Genomic DNA, 19,400 nt, shown 5'->3' with positions numbered 1-19,400 from the left:
AACTCACCACGTGGGGCTCATAGCTTCAATGGAAAAAACAGCTTATAGCCAGGGCCCAAAGGACTTGTCTGCTCCTGCTGCTGCTGCTCAAGCCACCTGGAAGTGGTTTCATCTCCTTTTCTTCTCCAAAGTAATAACTATCACTGTGGCATGAGAATAGAAATTTGATATCCTGCCACATTGCTTAAATTCACTGTTTCAGGCCCAGAGAGGGACTTAGGGCAGAGTTCACTGAATGAGAGCTCTCACTATTATCATTCTATGTTATTTCATGAGATTAAAAAACATCTTGTATTGGGTTCTGGATCATCTTGCAGAATGTGCTGTCATTATCCTATTTCTGGTACATAATTCTTGTGTGGGGTTGGGTGGGGTGGGGTGGGAGGTGTGTATGTGTGTTTTGGGGGTTAGGGAAAGGAATTGCTTTACATTTTGTCAATTGCATGATTCCACCAGTTACTTAACCAAAGTTAAATACAGTGGGAAGATAGACAAAATCACTTAAAATTGCCTTTTAGGGTTTTTTAATATTAAATTAGCATACTTTTTTTCAAATAGAATATATTTTATAATAGTAAGAAACAGGGGGGAAAACATTTAAACGAAGCAACTTTGTTTCAGTTTTACTATGTGACAATTGCATTTACACTTATTATTTTAGTGTTTTTTTAATGAAGCATGTAGTCATTTAAAAAGTAAGTATGCTGATTCATATGAATTAGATTAGTTGACCTAGAATAGATTTCCCTAATGTAAGTGTTCTATATATCTGGTGTAGACTTAGGCCAGCCAAATATTAGGTCAGGTTCCATGGTGGTATAAAAAGAGGCATTTGTATGGAGGCAGCTAAGGTGGAGCAGTGGATAAAAGCACTGGCCCTGGATTCAGGAGGACCAGAGTTCAAAGTTGGCCTCAGAAACTTGATATTTATTAGCTGTGTGACCCTGGCAAGTCACTTAACCCTCATTGCCCCGCAAAAAAAAAAAAAAAAGAAAAAAAAAGAGGCATTTGGAGAACATAACAGTCATTGAACAATTAACAGAAGGAGATTCACTTAGCTGTAACATCAAAAGGTTATTCAGTAAGATCACCAAGACCCTTAGCTTGTGTAGCTGTAGTACCTCTTGTTTCCATATGGAACAGCAGGAAAGGGTGTAAACTCTACCATTAGATTATAAACTCAGGTGCTTCCTTTTGCCTCTTTTTATATCCCTAACACTTAAGCACAATGTCTGGCACATAGTAGGTGCTTAATAATGTTTATTGGTTGATAATTTATTGAGAGTGACTTGTACAGCTTTGGGACATCCCCCAAGTCTGAAGGAATGGACCCCATGTTGATGAACTTTTTTATGCTCTTAGATGTCCAGGAAGTCACAGTATATACAGGGGCTTCCTCAAGGAAGCACAACTTGAGATTTTCTCCTCTCTCCCCTCCCCCATTCAAGTACCCATAGCAGTTTTCTTGCCTTCTACAGGGGAAAACAAACCAACCCCCAATCTAAACTAATTCATGCTGATAGGGATTGTGTGTGTGTGTGTGTGTGTGTGTGTGTGTGATGTTGGTAGTGGATGGTAGTGGAGCCTATTAGATGTTGTTACTATCACAGAAGGGTTGGGGCTGAAAACTAAATTGAGATTTCCATAATTCTCAAATTTCAGAATATTTCACTTCACTTTTCTTCCCCTCCCCCATACTCCTAGGTTAATAATTAATTTGGTGCTGCACAAGCCCTAGAGTGCTCAGAAAAGTGAAAGGGAGTGGTGGTAATTTAAGTTCCTCCATGTAAACACCCATTGTTAAATAAAGGGGATACTAAAGCTCTAGAGGAAGTGCAAGAAAGGTAGGTATGCCCTGAAGAAACTATTTGTATACTGGCTCCCAAAGTATCATCTAATGGCCAGATTATGTACTATAAACCCAACTAGTTAAGTACTTAATTATCTGTTGTAAGTTTGCTCTTAAACAGGTTATGGAAAACAAGCTTATTGTGTGCAGCTATTGCTACATTAGCACCCACAAAATGCACACTTAGCTTATACTACTTCCATACAAGTAGGCAAGTAAGGGAGTTAAGAGTAAGGTGTAGAGGGCAGCTAGGTGGCGCAGTGGATAGAGCACCAGCCTTGGAGGCAGGAGTACCTGAGTTCAAATCTGGCCTTAGACACTTAACACTTACTAGCTGTGTGACCCTGGGCAAGTCACTTAACCCCAATTGCCTCACTAAAAACAAACAAAAACAAAACCCCCAAAAAAACAAAGAGTAAGGTGTAGAACTGACTTATTTGAAAGGTAATTGTAATTGGAATGGTTTAATATGAGTATATAAAAGGTTGAAATGCCTGGGTATTGGAACTGTTCTTTTGTAAGTGGACCTTTAGTACTAGAAAGGAGCATACCTATTTCCAGATGCACATACTACTTTCAACAAATTGAGCATGTGTTAGGGCCTAAAGACAATGATGACAATGAAAGAACGTACCAAAAGTTTTAGGATGGAGTTTAGTAGAAAACTTACAACTCTAAATGTTTTTGTTAATAGAAAAAGACCAGATCACCAAATTGGAATATAACTAAAATAATTAGAAACCAATAAATTAAAAACATTTAATTAAATATAAAAATAGAAATCCTGAAAATCAAGGCAAAGATGAACAAATTAGTGTCTGCCAAGATACACCCAAGAACTATATGGACTCAATTACAAAATACTTTTTACATGGATAAAGACAGATTTAAATAATTGGAGAAATAATAATTGCTCATGGATAGGTTGAGCCAATATAATAAAAAAATACCACTTAAACTAATTTTTTATTAGTCACATACCAACAAATTACTGAAAGATTACTTTGTAGAGCTAGAAAAAAATAATAAAATTTATTTGGAAGAACAAAACATCAAGAACATTAAGGGAAGCAGTGAAAAAATGGGAAAAAGGGACCCTATCAAAACCTGAAAAGAAAACCTGGTTCTGGGTGAGAAATAGAGTGGCTGACCAGTAACGCAGATTTGGTATACCATAAAAAGAAGCAAATGACACACTAAAAATAATAACCCCCAAAATGCCAGCTATTGGTTCAAGAATTCACTATTCAACAAACATTATTGGGAAAACTTAAGTGTAGTCCAACAGAGACTACATATAGACCAACTTCTCAAACTATATACCACAGTAATCTCTAAATAGGTATATGATTTGGTCATAAAGGTTGATGTCATAACCAAATAAGTGGAGCATGGAAGAAATTACCTATCAAATTTATGGAGAGGGGAAGAGTTCATGACCAAACAAAAGATAGAGAGGTTCAGAAGAGGTAAAATGGATAATTTGATCATATGAAATTTTCAAAGTCTTTGTACAAACAAAACAAATACAGCTAAAATTAGAATAAACACAGGAAAATGAGAAAAGTTTTTACAAGTTTTTTATGATAAACATCTACTTTCTAAGATATTTAGGGAATAGACTAAAATTTACAAGAAAAGGAACGATTTCCTAATTGATAAATCATCAAATGATATGAATAGGTAGTTTTCCAAAGCAGAAATCCAAGGTATAAACAGCTATGTGAAAAATGCTCTAAATCACTTATAATTAGGTAAATGTAAATTAAAATAAATCTGAGGCACAACCTCATAACCGTCAAATTGGCTAAGATGGCAAAAAAGAAAAGGGCAAATGCTGGAGGGAATATAGGAAATCCAGTATGTTAATACACTGTTGTTGGAGCTATGGAGTCCAACCATTCAGGAAAGCAACTTGAAACTATGCTTAAAAAGCTGTTAAATTGCATGTTCCCTTTTATCAAGTGATATCACAAGTGATATCACAAGTGATATCAAGAGATTAAAGAAAATGAAAAAGATCCAAATGTACAAAAAGTATTTATAGCCACTCTTTTTGTCCTTGAAATTAAGGGAATACCAATCATTTGGGTAATGGCTGAACAAGTTTTGACATTCGAATGTGATGGAACACTATAGTGTTGTTGTTCAGTCATTTCCAATCATGACTGACTCTTTGTGTACCTCTTTGGAATTTTCTTGGTAAAGATACTGTAACTGTTTGCCAATTCCTTCTCCAGCTCATTTTACAAATAAGGAAACTGATGCAAACAGGGTTAAGTGACTTTAACTCAGGCCTTCCTGACTCCAGAGCTAATAATCTATTGACTGCACCACCTAGTTGTAGTAAGTACATGGGCAATATAATAATGTTTATCATACCATAAAAAATGATGAAAGGATGGTTTCACAAAAACCTGGGAAGATTTGTATGAACTGCTACAGAGTAAATTGAATAGAAGCAGGAGTACTATTTTTACCTCAGCAGTATTGTATTTTCCACAGTAAGCTTTTGCACTTCTTTTTCCATTTGGCCAATTGTATTTTTTAAGGAATTGTTTTCCTCAGTCAATTTTTGTGCTTCTTTTTTCAGTATAATTCTCATTTCTTTTTCCATTTTCTTTTCTTCTACACCTATCATTTGGTTTTTAAAAGCCTTTTTGAGCTCTTCAAAGAAGGTTTTTTGGTCTTGAGACAAGATCATCTTCCCACCTGAGTCTTCACTTGTAGGCATTTTGACCAACTCGTCTTGAGTTTGAGTTTTGGTCTTCCCTTTCACCATAGAAGTTGTCAATGGTAAGGGTCCTTTTTTGTTTCTTGCTCATGTTGTAGGCTCTTTTTAAACTTATAAAGTTGAAGTCTTTTCCTGGGGCACAGGTTTCACTGTTGCAAGCTTCTTACTGCTCTCAGCTGGGTCGGGTTGATTGCAACAGTGTCTAGCTGCCCACTGAACCAACCTGTGCTGAGCAAGCTGCCCATTGAGCCAAGCTTTGCTGAAGTGAGCTGCCAGCTGAGACAAGTAGTGCTCAGCCGCCCTCCCCTTTCACCCAGGTGAGACAGACCTTTCCTGAAGTCTTCTAAATTATCTCAAGTAGCAGGATTGTGTCTCTCTTTTTCTGGGTTCTGTAGTTCCAGAATCTGTTTAGAGGCTTGATTTAATGTTGTTTTTGAGGGAAATATAGGAAAGCTCAGGCAAGTTCCTAGCTTCTCTCTGACATCTTGCCTCCACCCTCCCCACCCCACCTACCCAGAACTCCCCTGATGATCTCTTACCTTAGCAGTATTGTAAAGATCAACAAAATGATCAACCACAATTTCAAGAATTCATTATGGGGGCAGCTAGGTGTTACAGTGGATAAAGCACCAGTCCTGAATTCAGGAAGACCTGAGTTCAAATCCAACTTCAGACACTTGACACTTGCTGTGTGACCCTGGGCAAGTCACTTAACCCTCACTGCCCTGCAAAAAAGAAAAAAAGCAAAAAAAAGAACTCATTATGAAACATGCTATCTACTTCCATATAGACAATGGATGGACTCAGAGTACAGATTGAAGCAAAGTTTTCCTCTCTTACTTTCTTTCTTTTAAACATAGGCAAGTTGAAAATGTGTTTTGTATGATTATACATATTTGCAACAAGTTTTATTTTTCATGCCTTCTCAATTGTTAAGGAAAGGGGAGTGGAGAGTGGGGAAAATTTGGAACTGAAAATAGAATTGACTTTGAAAAAGGAATGATTATAGCATAGAAATTACTAACTTCTTCCATGTTTGATGAAATTCACTTGTAAATCCATATGAATGGAAAATCTTATTTCCTTTGAGAGTTTATTTATGTCCTGATTTAATTTCACCTTCTGAGATTGGATTATATAGGTTCTCTATTTCCAGTTATTGTTAATCTGGATATTTTAAATATTTCATAAACATTCATCTATTCCAATATTTTCAGTTTTGTTGTGATATAATTAGCTATAGTGAAATCTGATCATTGAAAAAGTTTTTCTCTACATTGATGGTTAATTCCTCCCTTCATTTTTATTTTTATTTATCTTTTTTAAAATGTAATTAACTGGGGGCAGCTAGATGGCGCAGTGGTTAAAGCACTGGCCCTGGATTCAGGAGTACCTGAGTTCAAAGCCGGCCTCAGACACTTGACACTTACTAGCTGTGTGACCCTGGGTAAGTCACTTAACCCCCATTGCCCAGCAAAAAAAAAACAAACAAACAAAAAAAAAAGTAAAAAAAATGTAATTAACTGCTAGTTTGTTTATTTTTAGATATCTTTTGTTATCAGATAAAAGTCCTTTTTGTTTTCAAATGTGTTATATGCTTTAAAAATTGTATGCTTTGGGGGTTTAATGGATTTATCAATTTTATAACTATTATTTTAAGGTATATGTTCAATTCATTGATCTTTTTTCTATTTTGATTTAAGTAATCAGGGATACAGATTTTCTTCAAAATACTATTTTGTTTCTTCCCACAAATTTCTTGTTGTTATAATTTATTATAATTATTTATATTATCCTCCCCCTGACCCTTTAAAAAAAAACCGGGCATCTGCAGTGTTTTATTTTGTTTGAGTAAGTCTTTTCCCTAACATTATTTTATAGCTAAAACATCCTTTCTCCTTTTTCCTCTCCTAGTACTATGACTATAATTACAATTGCTACTATTATGGCAACTATGACTATGACAATTACCTACTACGATTTAAAAAAATTTTCCTTTGCTTAAGATCCCCTTACTCCAACTTATATCTATATTTGAATGAATTCCACCTTTACCACCCCTCTTTTAAGAAATACAAAGTTTGGGGCGGCTAGGTGGCACAAAGAATAGAGGACTGGCCCTGGAGTCAGGAGGACCTGAGTTCAAATCCGACCTCAGACACTTGACACATACTAGCTGTGTGACCTTGGGCAAGTCACTTAACCCCAATTGCCTCACCCAAAAAAAAAGAAAGAAAGGAAGAAAGAAAGAAGTACAAAGTTCATTCCACTGACTTCTATCCTTCTCTAATGTACTCCATTTTAATACCAAAGCTCAGAACTGGTCTCTTTTTCCTCAATGACACTAAAAATGGAGAACTCTGAAGGGAAAAATCTCATTTCTCCTTTTTTTTTTTTGTTATAAGAGCACTAAATAATCGAAATTAGTTTGAACAATGAACATTTATTTTTCTTATGTGGGAGGTTGTTTGACTATTTTCTATATTTTAAAGACACTGCTCATCTCTGGTTTTCAAAGGCAAGAGTAATATAAGATGATGATGATTGATAGATTGATGATGATTAGAGGAAGATGAAGATGTTTGATGATGATCAATTGATGAGGAGGATTGATTGGTGATGATGAGGATGGGTATTGATTGATGATGATGACAAAACATATGGTACTTACTTTGCTGGGCTATTTTGAAGAAAATTCTTTGTCAGGTATAAAGTACTATATAAATCTTATCTATTACTGTTGTTTCAATAATTAACCTCATGGGTTTATTGTAAGGAAATCTCTCTAAAGTACTACATAAATGTAGTTTACTATAAAAAAATGATGAGCAGGATACTATCAGAAAGACATGGAAGGACCTACATGAACTGATGCAAAGCAAAATGTACTATATACAAAATAACAGCAATATTATGAAATGATCTCCTGTAGAGAGAGAATTGATGGTATCTGAATACAGATTGAATCATCATTTTTGTTAATTCCCTTATCCAAAGTTTTATTTTTGTCTGTTTTCTTTCACAATCTGGCTAATGTGGAAATGTTTTGCATGACTGCTCATGTATAGCTTACATTGAATTGCTTGAGTAGGGGGTGGGGAGGGAAGAGAGGAAGAGAATTTGGAACACAAAGGTTTTTTTTTTAATTGATGTCATAATTTGTATTTTACATGTTATTTGGGAAAATAAAATAAAATTCTAAATAATGCCAACAGATAGCAGCTATAAAAATATGCATGTGCATAAGAGAGTCCAAGGATATTTCTAAGCTCTAATGTACTGTGGAGAGGAGGGATACTGAATTCTGTAGGCATTGGGATCCAAGAAACTAACCTTCTAGCCAGGGAAAGGAGATTTCTCATACAGCATTACCTTTAGGAGCTGCTTTCTGGGTAACCTCAAATTTGAGAGGTTTTAAGTTCAAGAATTCTGAGGATTAGTTCAACTAGAGTAAGAATAAGATTTACTAATGCAGTATGCTTCTTGGAGAAGTATAATATCTATTCAATGATTCCAACTTAGGGGTTCTCAACCTATTTGGGGTTCATTATGATCCAAGGGGTTTGTACTAAAATTGTTTAATGGAGTCTTAGCAGTAAATAATTGCCCAATTAGTTTTCAAATATATATGTCCTCTGTGGTAAGTATGTGAATGCTAAAAGCATTATAAATTTGTTTCTGCATTGATAAAAAGCCATTATGTCCATGTATTCAATGATTTTGGCATTCATGCAATGATTACAACAGACTCTAACCACTTCTGAAAAAAATAAAAATAAATAAAAGCAAATATTTGGAAGTCATAAAATCTGTGGAAAGTCCTTTTTCCATATAGGATTCATTCTAGTTGTTCAAAAAATTATTTAGTATTTTACTATTAAAGGCAAAACCAAATTTTAACATTCATTTTTAAAGCATAGCTCCACTTTTTCTTTTACTTGAGTCTTCTCATAAAAATGACAAATGTAGAAATGTTTTCCATAACTGTACATATATAACCTATATCTGATTGTTTACCTCTTCTGGGTTGGGGAAGGGAGAGAAAGAGGGAGGGATTGAATTTGAAATGCAAAACATTAAATAAAATGTTAATTTTTAGCATTTTTCATCAGAAGTCCATCAGAATTGTCTTGGATCGTTTCATTGCTGAGAATAGGTAAATCATTCACAGTTGATTATCACACAATATTGCTGTTACTATGTACATTATTCTCCTGGTTCTTCTCATTTTACTTTTTTTCATGTAAGTCTTTCCAGGTTTTTTTAGAGTATCCTGCTCATCATTTCTTATAATAGCACAATCATATTCTGTAACAATCATATACTATAACTTGGTCAGCCATTCCCCAATTGATGGGCATCCCTCAATTTTGAATTCTTTGCCACTACTAAAAGAGCTGCTAAACATATTTTTACACATATAGGTCCTTTTCCTTTTCCTTTTTAAAAATCTCTTTGGGATACAAACATAGAATATCTTTGGGATGCATACCCTAGATGAAGGGTATGCATGATTTTATAGCCCTTTCAGAATAGTTACAAATTGCTCTCCAGAATGACTAAATCAGTTTACAACTCCACCAACAGTTCATTAGTGTCTCAATTCCACCATATCACCTCCAACATTTGTCATTTTCCTTTTATATCATATTAGCCAATATAATAGGTATGGGGAGGTACCCCAGAGTTGTTTTAATTTGTATTTTCCCAATCAGTAGTGATTTAGAGGAATTTTATATGACTATAGATAGTTTTGGTCACTTTGAAAACTGACTGCTCATATCCTTTGACCATTTATCAATTGGGGAATGGCTCATTTTTATAAATTTGATTCAGTTCTCTGTATATCTGAGAAATGAGGCCTTTATCAGGGATATTTGCTGTAATTTTTTTTCACAAACATGATTACTTCATCCTATTTCCTTGTTTATTCTACTCTCTCCTTTCACCTTGTTCATCCTCAAAAGTATTTTGTTTCTGACTACTGCTTTCCCCAATCTACTCTCCATCAGTCCTCCTCTTTCTCTTATTCTCTTCCCCTCCTAGTTTCCTATAGAGTAAGATAGATTTCTGTACTCAACTTACTGTGTATGCTACTCTCTATCTGAGCTTATTCCAATGAGAATATAGTTCAAGCACCATTGCTCACCTCCCCCATTTTCCCCTCCATGTAAAAGTTCTTCCATGCCTCTTTTATAATTCCCCCATTCTTCCTCTTTCTTCCCCTTCTCCCAGTTTATCCCTCTTTCTCACCATTTCATTTTTATATCATCCCATCATATTCAACTCACACCCATGCTCTGTCTGTGAATACAACTTCCAAGTGCCCTAATAATGAGAAAGTACTTAGTAGTTTCAAGTATCATCTTCCTATGTAGGAATGTAAACAGATTAAACTTATTGAATCCCTTAAGATTTCTTTTTTTTCTGTTTATCTTTTTATACTTCTCTTGAGTCCTGTATTTGAAAATCAAATTTTCTAATCAGCTCTGGTCTTTTCACCATGAATGTTTGAAATTGCGCTATTTCATCAAATATCCATTTTTCCCCTGAAGGATTAGAGTCAGGTTTTTTTGGCTATGTTTTTTAGGGTTGTAATCCCAACTCCTTTACCCTCTAGAATACAATATTGCAAGCCCTCTGGTCCTTTAATGTAGAAGCTGCTAAATCCTGTGTTAGACTGACTGTATTCCACAATGTTTGAATTATTTCTTCCTGGATGCTTTCAATATTTTCTCCTTGGCCTGGAAGTTCTGGAATTTGACTATAATGTTCCTGGGAGTTTTCATTTTAAGATCTCTTTCAAGAGGTGATTGGTGGATTCTTTTGATTTCTATTTTACCCTCTAGTTCTAGAACATCAGGACAGTTTTTCTCAATAATTTTTTGAAATATGTTATCTAGGCTCTTTTTTGATCATGGCTTTCAGCTAGTCCAATAAGTCTTAAATTATCTCTCCTTAATCTATTTTACAAGCCAATAGTTTTTCTGATGAGATATCTTACATTTTCTTGTTTTTTTATTCTTTTAATTTTTTTATTGCTTTTTGATATATCATGAAGTCATTAGCTTCCTCTAGTCTAACTCTAACTTTTATTTATTTACTTGTTTGTTTTAATTTTTTCTCAATCTTAATATTATTTTTTCCAGTTTCATGTAAAAATAGCTTTCAACATTCATTTTTATAAGATTTTTTTTGGTGGGGCAATGGGGATTAAGTGACTTGCCCAGGGTCACATAGCTAGTAAGTGTCAAGTGTCTGAGGCTGGATTTGAACTCAGGTACTCCTGTATCCAGGGCCAGTGCTTTATCCCCTGTGCCACCTAACTGTCCCTTATAAGATTTTGAGTTCCAAACTTTTCTCCCTCCCTTACTTCCCTCTGCCCTTCCCAAGATAGCAAGCAATCTGATATGGGTAATATGTGTATGATCACATTAAACATATTTCACATTAATCATGTTGTTAAAGAAAAATCAGAACAAGGCGGAAAACCTCAAAAAACATAAAAACAAAAAACAGTAAAAATAGTATAGTTCAATCTGCATTCAGATTCCACAGTTCTTTTTCTGAAAGTGGAGAGCATTTCCCATCATGAATCCTTTGGAATTGTCTTTGATTATTGTCTTGCTGAGAAGAGCTAAGTATATCACAGCTGATTATCATACAATGTTGCTGTTATCATGTACAATGTTCTCCTGGTTCTGCTCACTTCATTCAGCATCAGTTCATATAAGTCTTTCCAGGTTTTTCTGAAATTCATCTGCTCATCTTTTCTTATAGCACAATAGTATTCCATTATATCCATATACCACAACTTGTTCAGCCACTCCCCAGTTGATTGGCATCCCCTCAATTTCCAATTCTTTGCCACTACAAAAAGAGCTGCTATAAATATTTTGTACATGTGGGTCCTCCCTTTTCCCTTTTTTAATCTCTTTGGGATACAAACCTAGTGGTGGTATTACTGGATCCAAGAGTATACAGTTTGTTGACATTTAAGCATAAATCCAAATTGTTTTCCAGAATAGTTGAATCAATTGCATAACTCCATCAGCAATACATTAGTGTTCCAATTTTCCCACATCTTCTCCAGCATTTATTGTTTTCTTTTCTGTCATATTAGCCAATTTGGTATGTGTGAGATAGTAGTACCTAAAAACTATTTTAATTTGTATTTTTCTAATCAATAATGATTTAGAGGAATTTCTATATGACTATAGATATTTTGATTACGTTGTCTGAAAACTGACTGTTCATATCTTTGGATCACTTACCAATTGGGGAATTATTTGTATTCTTATAAATTTGATTCCCTTTTCTATATACTTGAGAAATGAGGCTTTTACCTGAAATACTTGCTATAAAAATTGTTTTCCAGCTAAGAATTATTGTTTTTGCTTAGCTTTTGTACTTCCTTTTCCATTTGACCACTTCTATATTGTAAGACGTTCTTCTCTTCAGTGAACTTTTGTACATCTTTTTCTATTTAATCAATTCTGCTTTTTAAGTATTTCTTCTCTTCAGTGGATTCTTGTCCCTCTTTTACCACTTGGTCTATTCTGTTTTTGAAGGTGTCATTTTCTTTAGTTCTTTTTTGTGCCTCCTTTGCCAAGCTATTGACTTTTTTCATGATTTTCTTGTATCACTGTCATTTTTCCCAATTTTTCTTCTTTCTTGTTTGATTTTTAAACTCCTTTTTGAGCTCTTCCAGGAATTCTTTTTGGGCTTGAAACAGATTCATGTTTTTCTTTGAGGTTTTGGATGTAACACCTTTGACTTTGGTGCCTTCTTCCAAGTTTGTGTTTTAATCTTCCCTGCCACTATAGTAACTTTCTATGCTCAGGATCTTTTATTGTTATTGTTGTTTGTTCATTTATTCTAGTCTATTTATTTACAGTTAGCTTTATATTAATATTTGGCTCTGCTCTAGGGGTGGAGTGGATACTATTCCATGCTTTGGAGTTTTTTGTGTAGCTGTTTTTCTGTGCATCAGCTTTTTTTTTTTTTTTTTGCAGGACAATGAGGGTTAAGTGACTTGCCCAGAGTCACACAGATAGAAAGTGTCAAGTGTCTAAGACCAGATTTGAACTCAGGTCCTCCTGAATCCAGGGCTGATACTTTATCTACTGCACCACCTAGCTGCCCCTCAATGCATTTTTTTTCTCAATGCATTTTCAAATGTTGTATTTCAATTCTTCAGGTTGTTCAATTTTATTTCAGTTGTTTAATCTGTATCTTTTATTCTAATACATCAGTTCTCCTTTTCAGTTTTTATTGAGTTCTGAATTCATCCTGTAATTTATTTTGCAATTTTATTAAAGTTTTCAACCACCCCTAGAGTTCTTTTGTACATTTCATTGTCTTTTCTGGAATACTAGCTTTAGTTATTGTGGAAATATTCTCTTATAGAAATTTCTCCTAGCATTTTTTCACCCTATACTAATTTTCTTAGGAACTATTCTTTGGATACTCATTTCCACAACCTTTTCTGTGGAAATTTCCTTGTGAAATTCCTATTATGGATTTATCTTTTCCCCTTTATTTACTTTTTTTTCTTTTACATAATTTAGTATATTTAAAGTTAGGTTCCTAGAATAATGGGAATTTTGGTTTGTATAAATCCTCTTGCTTACCACTGGTTTATATCCCAAAAACATTCTCCAAAAGAGAAAAAGACCTATTTGTACAAAAATATTTATAGCAGCTCTTTTTGTGGTGCTTAAAAATTGGAAATTAAAGGAATATCCATCAATTGGTGAATGGTTTAACAAGGTGTGATTATTACTGTGCTATAAAAAATAATAAATAATATAATTTCAGAAAGACTTGGAAAGACTTGTATGAACTGATGTATAGTAAAGTGAGCAGAACCAAGAGAACATTGTGCACAGAGACAGCAATATTGTTTGATGAAGAACTGTGAATGAAAACTATTCTCAACAATACAATGATCTAAGATAATCCCATAGGACTATTGATGCAAAAAACTATTCACCTCCAAAGAAAGAACTGATATTGATGGAACACAGACTGAAGCATATTATTTTTCACTTTCATTTTTTCTTTTATCCAAGTTTTCTTGTACAAAATGACTAATACGGTAATGGTTTTTTTTCTTTTTCTTTTTCTTTTTTTCTTTTTTTTTTTTTTTTTTTGGTGAGGCATTTGGGGTTATGACTTTCCTAGGGTCACACAGCTAGTAAGTGTCAAGTGTCTGAGATCAGATTTGAACTCAGGTCCTCCTGAATCCAGGGTTGGTGCTTTATCCACTATACCACCTAGCTGCCACAATAATGTTTTACATAATAGCACATGTATTTAAAAAAAGAAAGTTGTACATAATATAAAATATAAATAAATCCTCTTGCTCAGAAATCTTCTTGACAGAGGTCTTTCTTAAATTCTTTACCTGAGCATGGAAATCTGAACCTCAGGTTGGTGACATAAATCTAGAGCACCTATAGCAGATCCTCGTTTAAATTTGCTTCACCAGAAGGAAACATTTTCTCATTTATAGGCTCAGGTATCAGTCATTTTTATACTTTTATTATGTGTGGTAAACATTTTCTTTGATTCATTCTTTGTGTTAAGGGCTAAAATTCTAGCTAAACTGTCTAAAATATCTAATGAGTGGTCGCCAATAAATTATAAGCTTTAGCAAGAGTTAGACTTTTAAGCATTTATTAAGGAGAATAAGAATTTGGTAAAGAGAGAGAAAAAGGCCTAAATTCCTAGCTATTAAAGGGAGAGCACATTTCTAGCTCCGCTCTCCACCAGAGTCCAAAGGAAAGAGCCAGAGTCAGCGCCAGTCTCTTCCTTCCTCCTCCCACTAGCCCGCGTCACTTCCTGACTCCTGGTCTTGCCCTCAAAGACCTTCGCTTCATGGGCAGAACTCTTCTACAGTAAGTATCCAGCAGGTGGCGTTATTCCAATCGTTACAGTCCCCCCTGTTGTTCCTCAAGAAACAAAATGTTTCCTTGACGGAACAGTAAAAACAATATAATAACTATTGCTAACTAATAATATGTGAACAACAATATAGAAAAGGAAGAGAGGAAAGTTTTGTCCAGAGGGGCGATTTTTTTTGTCCTCATGAACCGACGCTTTGACATTAGTCTTGCAAAGGGAGGGCCTCTGCAGAGAATACATGTTACAGATGGTGTATATTATAACAGAAAGAGAAAAAAAAAAACAAAAACAACAAATCAAAACTGTTCATTTAAAGTCTCTGAAAGTCTTTTCTCAGATGTCCTCTAGGTGTAGTTGTGGAATGGAAGTCTTTTTAGGGGTTGATGTGTGGATGCTGGTAATCAGCCAGGAAAATTTCCTACAAAATTGAGCTTAACACAACTTTAAAATAGCTTTGTCAATAATCAAATCAAACAATGAAAGTTCTCAAAAACATGTCTAAGGGAATACAGAATCTTAGTTGTTAACACGTGAAACATACAATAAAACAAAAATTGAACCATTCTTTAAAATTATATTATTATTATAGTCCCCCCTCATGGAGAGTAATTGAGAAGACAATTGCTGCGATATTAATTTTTAAAAATAATTTTTATCTTTGTTTCATCACTTTTTGCATCATCTGCCTAATTATCCTCATGCCATTATGAGAAATTTAAAAATCTAATATAATTGGTAACAGGTGTCAAGGCTAAATTCAACACTGTATTTATCATGACACCTGAGATAATTATGGGGGTTACCATAAAAGAACAGAGAAATGATGGGATATGAGCATTCCCACACTTGAGCAATATATACTGTCCATGCAGTATGCCAGGCTTAAAATAGGTGGATGGAATATATGTCCATGCCACTGAACATATTGGAGGAAACTGAGTCAGACTTAATCAGATGCATGGGATTGAGATGTCCATGGCATCAGGCATATAGGAGGGAGCATAGAAGCCAGGTGTAGAAGTGAGATGGGTGGGATCAATACTTCCAGCCATCTGTACAATATTGTGGGGAAAAATAAAATAAAATATTAAACCAAGAGAATCCAACCTCAACATTTGTCAAAAGCCGTTCCCTTGGCCATACCTTGACTTCATGCATGTCTCCCCTCATGTGACAGTTCAGTGTCTGCTCTTGCATGTATTCCTCTTGTGATTGGATGGCATCTTGGCCAACTGGCATCTGATAACTCAGAATAAAGGCAATTAATGTCTTAAATGATAAGTTCCCATAATCCAAGTCTCATATGGATTTAAAAATTGAGGATAATAAATGATTGCAAAAAATGTGAATACATCTTGACTCAGAACACAATATATAATTATGCAACAATTTCAAATAATACCCCTTTTTTTTAACTTAGTATACAATTACTTTTTTGAAAAATCAGAACATATTTAAATACAAGTTAAAGCACAACACAATCTCAAAGACAACTTTTACAAATGTTCCCCTCTTTTTTTTTTTTTGGAATATGCTTATCAAAAATAATACTTCTAGAATCAATTTACACTTGCCTTGGCAACCAATTTGCCAAGGAAATGCTTTAAAGAGTTTGATCAAATAATCAGTTGAGAAAAAATAGCAAAAACAAATAACTCAGAATATGGGAGCACAATACTCCTAGAATTAACATTGTATTATGAAATCAAAACCATGTTTCAAAATTAGATAGATGAATGAATAGAAGAAAATACACGTGGAATAATAAAAGACAATGAAATTCAAACTAGGGAAATCTAAATGAATATGAACTTAATATTAATAAGAGTATTATAAAATATAAACTTGATCACATGACTATAAAAAGCTTTTACAAATATTCTCCTTGTTTTAAAAACTAAGTATAAAACACAATCTCAAAAGCATGAAAATCTCTATGAAAATAAACCCATACCATTAATTTCAAAATGTATATATAATAGCATAGAAATCCTATGTAACCTCTGAACTGATACTATTACTCTGAGTGAATTCAGAACACTTTTGATTCCGATATCTAAAATCCCCAATACTCATATCAATACCTTGCTGCTTACTTCTACATTTCTGTAAAATATATACCCTTCCATGGCAAAAGAAGCAGAGTCTTGAACTATGTTGATTGTCATTCTTATTCAGCTTAAGTTTTTCTTCTTTAACCCCTCTATATTGTCTGTCGGGCTTTTCACCATACAAATGCTTTATAAGATTACTAATTAAAGACAAAAGCAGGTTAGCAAAATTATGAACAAAACGAGCATATCTGGAATTTAAAGAGTTTTCTAAGATTGTCTCAAAAGCACAGCCAGGCTGGGAAAGGGCTGAGCCTGAAGCTGCAAATGTAGTTAGAGAAAGTTGAGCATGTGCATCAGATCTCTGGACTTCCCAGGCAGGGGAAGCTATGGGCTTGGCCATAGGAGTAGAGGGTGGGGTCTGGAGAGGAGGGGAGGGACCAGAGCAATTTGAATCAGACTTGATTTTGAACTCAGGCCTGTATTCCTCTTCTCCCACTTTGCCTCCAGGTGCTAGGGGATTAAAAGCTTCTAGAGGGTGGGTCATTGCCTCCAGGCATGCAAAATTAAAGCAACAATTACTGTTAGAACTGGGAAAAGCTGCGGGAATCTCTTCAGGTTTTTCTGAAAAAGCATGCTTGGGAGAGGGAGAGATATTTCCTTGTGTGAGTAAGTTGCTGGCTCTTTTAACAAAAATAAAAAGAAAAATAGAAAATCCACAAAAACAAAGCATTAACATGATCTTATCTCCCATTTGTCTGGTTAAACAGACTAAAATCAAAAATAGGGTAATTAGGGAGTTTAAAAGGTCCATTCGAAAAAATTTAAAGGGAAAACACAGCCAGTGCGCCAGTACTTAGCAGTTTAAAGGGTAGGAGAAATTTCTTACCCAACCGGAAGATCAGAAGTGAGGTTCAGCTTTCCTCTTCGTGGTCAGCCATCTGTTAAGGGCTAAAATTCTAGCTAAACTGTCTAAAATATCTAATGAGTGGTCGCCAATAAATTATAAGCTTTAGCAAGAGTTAGACTTTTAAGCATTTATTAAGGAGAATAAGAATTTGGTAAAGAGAGAGAAAAAGGCCTAAATTCCTAGCTATTAAAGGGAGAGCACATTTCTAGCTCCGCTCTCCACCAGAGTCCAAAGGAAAGAGCCAGAGTCAGCGCCAGTCTCTTCCTTCCTCCTCCCACTAGCCCGCGTCACTTCCTGACTCCTGGTCTTGCCCTCAAAGACCTTCGCTTCATGGGCAGAACTCTTCTACAGTAAGTATCCAGCAGGTGGCGTTATTCCAATCGTTACATTTGTTAATACAGTGCTTACAAGGGAAATAAGGACCTACATGAGAACTAGGAAAAAATGAAATACATATATTCTCTGTGTTACTCTGAGTTTAGTCAAAGAATACAAATTATTGAGAATCCTCAAACATAAAAATTGATAATATCTATTGTTTACACTACAAAAGGAAATAAAATGATTAACAAATTTTTTCACTAAAAGCTTGTTTTTAAGTTTATAGACTCCAGAATAACAATTGCAATTAAAGGACATTTCAGTCCACTTTCTACTTGATTTTTAATGCTTTGTATTTCAGATAAAAGAACCGGATGCCTTAAATTCAGTGATCTGAGTTTAGGAGATGCCTTCATTGATTTGTTCAAGCCAAGAATAAGAACAACAATGATAATGTACACAAAACCATTCGCTAATTGTGGGGAACCTGTATTTGGACAGAATTATATACTCAATACTAATTTCAACATAACTAAGAAGACTGTTTGGATTATTCATGGATACAGACCAACAGGCTCACCCCCAAGCTGGCTTCATACCTTTCTTGAACGTTTGCTGAAAAAAGAAGATGTGAATATAATTGTAGTAGACTGGAACTGGGGTGCTACAACTTTGATTTATCAAAGAGCTGTTCTAAACACCAGAAAAGTTGCCATGTTTTTAAAGGAACATATTGATAAAATGTTGGTAAGTTTGGCATTTGGAATATATGATACGAATTACAAAATTTGACTAAATTTGTAATAATATATATGTCATATGAAATAGCAATGAAGCCATTATGATTACAGGTAAGTTTTGTGAACCCAAGGGGTTTGAAGATGAATATACTACTTTTACACAACAGACTGAAAGACTCGATCTCTCTAAAAGCATAATCATATATAAACTCTGAATTTAATCTAAGGCATGAACTAAAATAAATTTGCATTTAGAATTCTATATTTGTAATATGGATATAGTGGTTTAAAATTTTAGCAGTCTTCTTTCTAGTTCATTTTCTTCTTGCTAAATCTTGTTTTCTTCTGACAAGTGTATTTGTGTTCATTTCACTTAGTATACTAGGTTAACATCATATATTTTGAGGATAGAGGAAACATGATTTGGAAGGTTTTCATAACAATTCTGAATTACATTAGCATAATAATTTGTAGTGCATGTTCAGGAAGAACCATGGATAAAGGAGAACTTTTATATGGATATGGAATACTGTAGAGTTTTTTCCCAATATTCTCAGAGGAAGAGGCAGAAAGGAAAATTCTCAAATAGATACTGAAGCACTGAGTCATGCCATGCATGTCTTTTTTTTTTTGTGGGGCAATGAGGTTTAAGCGACTTTGCCCAAGGTCACACAGCTAGTAAGTGTCAAGTGTCTTAAAACCGGATTTGAATTCAGATCATCCTGAATCCAGGGCCAGTGCTTTATCCACTGTGCCACCTAGCTGCCCCCATGCCATGCATGTCTTAAGAAACATTGAACAGTTGACATAAGGGTGGTATCAAACAGAAGGGAACCAAAAGGGATCTACCCTTAAAGGCTCGGGCTCAAGCAACATTGTCAGTTAT

General features: G+C 34.6%; 1 protein-coding gene across 2 annotated transcripts in view; it reads left to right on the top strand.

Annotated features, from left to right (window-relative positions):
- LOC122750190 (lipase member I-like) overlaps positions 1 to 19,400 on the top strand; it is a 76,276-nt gene that overhangs the window by 10,930 nt on the left and 45,946 nt on the right. For both annotated transcript variants that reach the window (XM_043996866.1, XM_043996865.1), the window contains exon 2: positions 18,136 to 18,521. In XM_043996866.1, coding sequence (XP_043852801.1) covers positions 18,136 to 18,521 — 386 coding nt within the window. The remainder of the gene's footprint in view (positions 1 to 18,135; positions 18,522 to 19,400) is intronic.

The sequence above is a fragment of the Dromiciops gliroides genome, chromosome 3 (assembly GCF_019393635.1).
Source record: "Dromiciops gliroides isolate mDroGli1 chromosome 3, mDroGli1.pri, whole genome shotgun sequence".
Lineage (NCBI taxonomy): Eukaryota > Metazoa > Chordata > Mammalia > Microbiotheria > Microbiotheriidae > Dromiciops > Dromiciops gliroides.
Note: the sequence above shows the minus strand (reverse complement) of the source record. Positions and strands in the feature narration are given on the sequence as shown.